The sequence below is a fragment of the Pinus tabuliformis genome, chromosome J (assembly GCF_031772625.1).
Source record: "Pinus tabuliformis cultivar Carrire ecotype Pingquan chromosome J, CPIR1, whole genome shotgun sequence".
Lineage (NCBI taxonomy): Eukaryota > Viridiplantae > Streptophyta > Pinopsida > Pinales > Pinaceae > Pinus > Pinus tabuliformis.
In genome coordinates, this window is record NC_142295.1 from 60,348,984 (window position 1) to 60,357,875 (window position 8,892).

An 8,892-nucleotide genomic window follows, 5' to 3' on the forward strand; every position below is an offset into this window, starting at 1 on the left:
TGATTAGTCAACATTTATTTTACAAAATAATTTATATTATCAAAAATTTCAAAATTCATAAAATTAATTAAATTATAATTTTATTTTAATCTATTATTACTTTGAAATTGAGGATGTCTCATTATTATCTCAAAGATGACATAATAAAATATGGGTTTATATTCGGCCTGGAGTATGCCGTAAAACTGCTTCTGCTTGGCTAAGAGCTCGTCTTCCTCGGACGTAAGGAAACAGGTTAACGGCCCAAGACCCAGAGGCATCTGGCAGGAGTGAAAGCCTGCTCCCTTACGGACCACCAGCGGGTTATTACAGGTGGCGTGGTTTTCCTTGATAACAGTGATGAGTCAAACCAACATTCGCGGATAGCAGCCAGAGATGGCTGTCCTCACTGTTGATTTGACACCTGAGTTTGATAGGTTTTGCCACCTTCGGAAAAAAAAAAAAAAAAAAAAAAAAAAAAATATGGGTTTATATATATATATAACACAATATTCATTACGCTGAGGATGTCTCATTAAATCAGTTATAATTTTTTAACGATTGTCTCAAAAACTAAGCTATACATATCTAAGTATGAGTTATTATTAATTATAAAAAAAATTAATATGAGTTTATATATATATAAAACAGAAGATTCTTAGTAATGAGGTTTGAACTTTGGCCTTTCTTTTATTATGAAGCCTCCTAAACTGTAAATACACTTTGTTATAATACTATGACTTATTAATATCACATATATTAATATGAGACATATTCATAACATTTTTTAAATTAATCAATTTATTAAAAAAAACTATTTCACTACAATAACACATGTTCAGCCTTTAATATATAATTTTAAAATATTCCATAAAAATTAAATTCCTATTATATACTTAATAACTATTCATAATTAAATTAAAATTTTAAAAACTATATTTTAAAATAAATACATCAACATAATTATTTATATTAATAATATATCTCAAATATATTACATAAAACTTATCAAATTAAGGGTTACTCAATCCAAACTATTAAAATCCTTGACCTTAGTAAACTCCACATAAAACCTTTTTTCACTGCCCTAAGATTGCCTCTTAAAAACATATAAAATATAAATTAAAAAACATAAAAATATAAACTTATAATATACCAATACTAATTCCAAACCAAGTAGTACAAAAAAAACTTTTGGTAGAGAACTAAAATCTTCGCCCAGAAAGATATGATGTTATTCATACATGACATACTCTAAGTGAGGGCACTTTGAGTCTTCACCAAACTAGGACCAACCATCATGGATAACCAGATTCCTAGCCCTCGTGGATAAACATATCCCTAAGCTTGTTGCACAGGGATTGGCTGAAGGAGTAAAGTGAAAACGGTGTTAACGACATTGAAACTCATATCGGTGGCGTGAAGCTCAAGAAATGAACCCATCTCTTTTAGTTCATTGTGCTTTCCAAAAGACCTCAAATCAGTAAACATTGATAACAGTTTAAGACTTATGAAGCCTGCTCATCGCATAAATTGCCAAATTAAACCACCAAGATTTATTTCTCCATAAGTGGCCCCAACATGCCTGTAATTTAACCTTGAATTTCGAATTTCAGTTCAAAGTGCTTTCCAAAAAGAAAAAGAAAAATTCACCTATGCCTGTTATATAACCTGGAATTTCGAATTTCAGTTCAAAAATACTTTCCAACACGAAAAAATAAATTAAAATTTACCCAAAAACTGTGAGAATCGACAACAAATTAAAGGCTTAAGCAGTCATTTCTCACCAAAGACAAGTATATTTAAAATCAATTCCATTAAATATTGCAGAAACTACCTAATTAAACAGCTAATATTTGGCATTTACTTAGCCATTAAAGGTTTATTTATCAATAAGATGCCCTAAAAGATTACTCTAAAACGGTAAGAAATGACGGCAATCATAGAGTTATGAACTAAATTTTCACAAAAAGGAGGATGTAAAAAATGAATTCCATAAACTGCCTAATTACAACGCTAACATTTAACATATACTTCGCCTTTAAAGATTTATTTATCTGCAAGTTGCCTAAGATGCTTGGAATTATACTTAGAATTTCAGTTCAAAGTGCTTTCCAAAAGAATAAAATTAAATAAGAATTACTTTCGAACTGTAAGAATTGACAGGTTGAGGATTATGAAGTCAACCCTCACAAAGACAGGGATATTTAGAATGAATTCCATTAGATGATGCATAATTTACCAAACTAAACGCCTAATATTTGACATTTAATTCGCCGTTAAATAAATTTTCCTTCAAATGAGCCAAACATACCTGTAATTTCTATTGGTTTCAGGACGGCCTGATATCGCCTTGTGACAAACTTCGCACGGAGGATCCGACGGCCGCATCAGGCATTTTGGACTCGGTACTCCAGATGAACATCCAGTCCCCATGAATATCAGAGCAGATGCGTCCCTGGATGGAATCTCATTAGAATCTCCATTACTGAGGCACTGGTTTGTGTCCATTTCGATTTGGGAGCCAATCGAACATGTGAGCCTGAGGCTAATAATTTGAATCAAGTTGTCTGTTGACACAATAGAGTCGATGCAGGCGGTTTGCGTGATTTGCTGCAACTCATTACATTTTTATTGCAATACATTTTCCTTTTCTTTAAATAGGATAAACCAAAGATGACGTATTCAAACGGATTCAGAATGCCGCGAAGATACCAGGGCGATTGTTATCGCGACAACTTTAAAAGGAAAAGACAAAAAGGATGTGATTTAAAAAAGGAAGTTTAATTTGATATACGAAGATAATGTGATGAAAAAAGGAAGTTTAATTTGATATATGGGTCAGGGGAAGTTCAATTTTTTTAATAACATTTTAGCAAGATTGTTTTATTTATTTATTTGTGGTTTGGAATGCACTTACATAAACGGATTCAGAGATAGATGGATCGAGGTATTGCATGTTTTTTGTTTTTTGTATTGCATGTTTTTTTTCCAGTAGAAAATGGGCAAGGGGGAAGTTCAATTTTTTTAATAACATTTTAGCAAGATTGTTTTATTTATTTATTTGTGGTTTGGAATGCATTTATATAAACAGATTTAGAGATAGATGGATTGAAGTACTGTAGGTTTTTTTTGTTCAGTAGAAAAAATTGTCTTCTTTAATATTAAGAGAAGAAAGTACAATTACATAATTTTGTTCTAGAATATTTATCCAAGCTTAACAAAAAAACCCAAGTAGATATTGATTAAGATGGTTTGCATCTAAAGTACTATCATTTTCTGTATGATCATATATTGTTCAACATATGCTTAGTTACAAAAAGACAACATGGAAATATAGCAAATATCATATAATAGTTCTATCTATGAAGTAGGAATAGTGCAATTGAATGCAGCGTAGTATATGACCCCCGGAGATGTTGAAATGCCTCTTTTAGAGAGTAAGTTAGCGATGATATTCTGCTTCCTATATATATTATTAAAATCAATATGCAAGAATGATCTTATCAAGATACGGATGCGCTTCATCCAGTAGGCTAGTAGGGGATGTTGAAAACATGATAATCCCTTGATCCAATCTATGCATCCTTTAGAATCCCAAAAAATTTGCAGAGTGTTGATGTTGAGCCAGTAAATAACAAGCCCCATAATACGATGATTTATGCCCTATTATTAGCACTGGTACCACCCTCCCACCAGAAGTGATAATACTTTCCAAGTTCAGTAACAATGAGTACACCACATCGGCATTGTCCAATTTTACAAGCCCCATCAAAGAAACCCACCGAATACTCATTCCAAATGTCCTGCAAAATGACCTGCCGAGATTTTTTAACATGGTTCATTGGTCCTGTCTCAGAAAAATAAGACACAATCCCCATGACAGAGTATCTTATATCAATTTGTTTGTTCTCAAAAATCTTAAGATTCCTGCAGCACCATATGCCCCAAATGATGAAGAAAGGCAGAGAACCAAATACTTGTTGTGACAGAAACCAATGTTTAAAACATGCCAACAGTGAAATATGATTCCAATCCTCGTCAATCTGTAACACATTAAGGACTGAATTCCAAATTTCCTTGGCTACTGGGCAGTTCAAAAAGAGATGAACAACATCTTCAGAATTTTGCTTGTACAACATACAGATACTTGGTCCAATGAAACCTCTGCGAGCTAAATTCTTCCAGGTGAGTATTTTATCATTCAAGGCCAACCATCCAAAACATTTGAGCTTCAAAGGAAAATTCCATTTCCAAGATTTGTGATACCAGGAGTATTCCTCTGCAAAATTAGTTGGGATGGAAATGGATTTGTAAATGTCGTTGGTCGCAATCTGGTTCTTATGAACTTGCCCAACCCATCTCATCTTATCTATCTCATCTGAGATAAAAATGCCTGTAGCCTCAATCTGTCTAATATAGAGAGTCCACTCTATAGCCAAATGAACAGACAAATCAATGTCTTCTACCCAGAGCCAAGTTTGTAAATAAGGTGAATGAGCTCGAAAAGAAGCAATATGAGACAAAAGAAAAATACCTCTGTCATGCAAGTGTTGAAGAAGCGGGACAGATAACATATGTACCCCTTGGAAACCTCTGACAGTGTCCAATCCAACCTCTATCCTACTGCCATTACTAACCTCCCAGCAAAGCCCAACAAATAGGCAATTCCTTTGTCTCATCACACTGCGCCAGATGTATGAGGATGAGAGGGGAATTTTTGCACCACCTTTAATCCAAACTTCATAATCCTGATAATCCAAATATTTACCTTTGATGATTTGAGACCATATACCCCTACCCGACAATCCTCTCCACAGACTTTTGCATATGAGAGCCCTATTAAAAGATAGAGTATCCAGGATCCCCCACCCCCCTTGATCAACAACTACGGCTAAAAGAGACAATCTAGCGAGATGGATCTTGCATGAGGTCTCTTTATCGAACCAAAAAAATCTAGCTAGAATTGCATCAATCCTATGTATGATCTCAATTGGCAGCATATAGAGATGCATCCAATATACAGATAATGAATGAAGGGAAAATTTGATTAGAGTGAGCCTACCCTCGATGGAAAGCCACCTAAAAGTCCAATATTTTAATTTGAGATCGATTTTTTTTATGATCCAACTCCAGTTAGCGATTTTATATTCATTCGGCTTTATTTGGAAACCCGAATAATGAAGACCTGGGTCCACTATCTGAGCAGAAATACCAAATAGACCACAAATCCGATCGATCTCATCCCTAGTCACTTGTGCAGAAATCACTTCAGATTTATGAGGATTCTTGATGAGCCCAGATGCAGATCCGAAAGAAGATAATATATGATGAAATTGCAACCATTTAGTGATAGAAGACTCTCCACCAAGCAAGAGGTCATCAACAAAAATCAAATGGGTAACATTGATCTGTCTAGTCATATTAATGCCCATGATCAAGCCTCTATCCCTGAAATCCATGATTTTCCTACTGAGAGTTTCCATGATAAGAATAAACAATATTGGGGATAAAGTGCATCATTGCCTTAATCCCCGATTGCTTTGAAAAATGCAGTAGGGAGACCATTTATAATCACTGCAAAATTGGTGGAAGATACACAAGCCAAAATCCAGTTAGCATTGCAGATATTGAGACCAATTTTATAAAGAATCAGTCTAAGAAATTCCCAGTCGATGTTGTCAAAAGCCTTGGTAATGTCAATCTTCATAAGGCAAGCATTATGTCTCTTGAATTTAATGGAATGTAAAACTTCTTGTGCAATAGCCACCGCGTCTTGAATCTGACGCCCCTCTATGAAACCAAACTGCTCTGGTGAAATATGATCATTAAGTAGGGATTTAAACTTGACTACAATGAGCTTAGAAATCAGCGTATAGACAGAGTTGCAGAGGGAAATGAGACGAAAATCGAAAAAGGAGTTTGGACTCTTCTTTTTGGGTATTAATGCTATGAAAGTAGCGTTTAATGGCACCCGAAACACAACCCTTAATCCGAGACTCTTCCCCACAACATTTAGAAGATCCTATGACATAAGATCAAAGAAATGTATGTATAGTTCGACCCTCCAACCATCCGGCCCAAGACTTTTTTCCTTGGTGGAGGCATGAAGAACATAATGTAATTCCTCAATCGTAACAAGCCTTTCCGAAATGTCATTTTTAGACTCACATAACATCAAGGGCATATGATTAATAAATTCCATTTGATCTCTAAAAGAAAGTTCTTTTTCAAAGAAAAGAGCTTTGAAATTATGATAAACGGTCTGTTCAATATCAGATTGAGAAGTGAAAACATAACCCTGTTCTCCACTAATTTGTGGGATGAACATATCTAAAGAAAACATATGTAAATGAAAACTATATTTTTTATAAAAAGGGAGTTTTTTTTTTTTAATTGATTTAGAGATTGAAAAATCTTTTAAATATTTAATGAATTAAATTTATTATTTTAATAATTTTTAATTTAATTTTAACAAAATTTATGACAAGTAGAAAAATTATAAACTAAAAAAAATAAAAAATAAAAAATTGGTTTGTTAAGTTGTTCTCCATAAATTATATCATATTTGATGTGTGGCTTAAGGGTTCTAAGTCGTCAAATTGGATTTTTGCCCATTAAGTTTCGAAGGGGTAACCTTTACAACAAGGATTCACTTAACAATACACCCATCGTTATCTATTATACACCAATAAACTATAATAAAATCAATTTAAATTATATTTTACAAATAAATTATTATAAAATTTGAATCCATTAAACATTCCGGCTATAACAGTTCAATAATACTTATACTTAAACGAATAAAAAATAAAAAATTATAAAATATGATTATAACTTTTCACAATATTTTAAATATTTATGCATTTAGGTGGGAGAGGAAAACAATCCTATACTCTTAAATAATTCAAATATCTTTTTCATTTTTTTTTTAAATTTAAATAATTTTTATTATTATTTAGATTTATATTATTTATATTATTATTTTAATTTTTATTAAAACCAATATAAAAAATTTAATCTTAATCAATATTTTTTAAAGGATAACAAATTTAAAAAATGTATTTAAAATTAATATAAATATATTTAATTTCATATATAATTATTGAAAATGTGAATTTTAAAAAGTTAATAATTTTTTTATAATAAATAAATCAATTGACATTCCCCTAAATAAAAAGTCAAAATAAATAAACATCATAAATAAATTGTTGAATTGAGGTTTCTGTGATCCATATTAAGTTTATGAGAGATTTTTCAGTGTAAATCACAAGATATTTCATTTGTCGACCCATTTTGAACCAACTAGTGTGGTTCATCGTCACGACAAGTTGAACTAGCAGATCAGGCTTTGCATGTTAAATAGATAGAGCAGAAACTCCAGCGACTGTATTCCATGACCAGGAAACGGCTATATTGATAATGACTAGATTTGACTCTATCTATTTAACATGCAAACCCTGATCTGCTAGTTCAACTTGTCCTGACCATGAACCACACTAGTTGGTTCGAAACACGTCAACAAATGAAATATCTTGTAATTTACACTGAAAAATCTCTCATCAAATGAAATATCTTGTGATTTACGCTGAAAAATCTCTCATAAAATCATAAATAAAGTCAAAATAAATAAACATCATAAATATGTAAAATAAATAAACATCATAAATGAAAAGTCAAAATAAATAAACATCATAAATATGTAAAATTTGTTTAATTTTATAAATATTATATCATTAGGTATAATTAAGTATAAAAAAAATTATGGCATACTATTAAATAATATTATATTAAAAAATATTACATTAAAAATATTAATATTATATTGAAAAATATAAAATAATTTATATTAAAAAATATTAAAATTACATTGAAAAATATAAATCAATTTTATATTAAAAAATAAATCAATTCGATTGTAAATTTATTTTTATTTTTTTGAATTAATATAAAATTAATTTTATTTTTTAAATAAAATATTTTTAATTTACACATTATAATAATAATAACAAAAATTTAATGGGTTTATGCATCGATTATAGGAAGAGAAAAAATACTTATTTCATTGGTTTATAATAAAAAAGACAATGAAATTTTACTTGTGTTTATATGTTATTTATGAAATTATAAAAAAATATTGGTTTTATTAATTGAGAAATTATGTTTATATGTTATTTATGAAATTATAAAAAATTATTGGTGTTTATTAATTGAGAAAGAAGAAGAAAAAATGAATTTTATTCCTATTTAATTGTGTCTAAGTATTTTAAGGTAGATGTCACAAAACATTGCTCCATGACTAAAAAATAATATGTCAATAATAATAATAATAAGCAAAACAAAATTGTACATAACTATTTATATGCATATATATATGACAATATCTAAAAATATAAATGAACAAAATTCCATCTTAAATCAAGATCTATCAAGCATCTTGAATCTAGATTTATTAAGCATAGAAAATGACCAAATTATTTTAAGAAGTAATTGTTTTATAATTCAATATGAATGAATTAGTACATCCCCTAAATGAAAAGTCAAAATAATAAACATCATAAATAAAGTCAAAATAAATAAACATCATAAATATGTAAAATAAATAAACATCATAAATGAAAAGTCAAAATAAATAAACATCATAAATATGTAAAATTTGTTTAATTCTATAAATATTATATCATTAGGTATAATTAAATATGAAAAAAATTATGGCATACTATTAAATAATATTATATTAAAAAGTATTACATTAAAAATATTAATATTATATTGAAAAATATAAAACAATTTATATTAAAAACTATTAAAATTATATTGAAAAATATAAATCAATTTTATATTAAAAAATAAATCAATTTAATTGTAAATTTATTTTTATTCTTTTGAATTAATATAAAATTAATTTTATTT

At 29.6% G+C, this 8,892-nt stretch overlaps 1 protein-coding gene across 2 annotated transcripts in view; it reads right to left on the minus strand.

Moving 5' to 3' along the window:
* Positions 1 to 2,611, minus strand: part of LOC149225502 (putative hydrolase C777.06c) — a 311,218-nt gene extending 308,607 nt beyond the window's left edge. For both annotated transcript variants that reach the window (XM_089377106.1, XM_089377107.1), the window contains exon 1: positions 2,294 to 2,611. In XM_089377106.1, the coding sequence (XP_089233232.1) occupies positions 2,294 to 2,490 (197 nt within the window). In that variant the 5' untranslated portion in view covers positions 2,491 to 2,611. The remainder of the gene's footprint in view (positions 1 to 2,293) is intronic.
* Between the last annotated feature and the right edge of the window lie 6,281 nt (positions 2,612 to 8,892).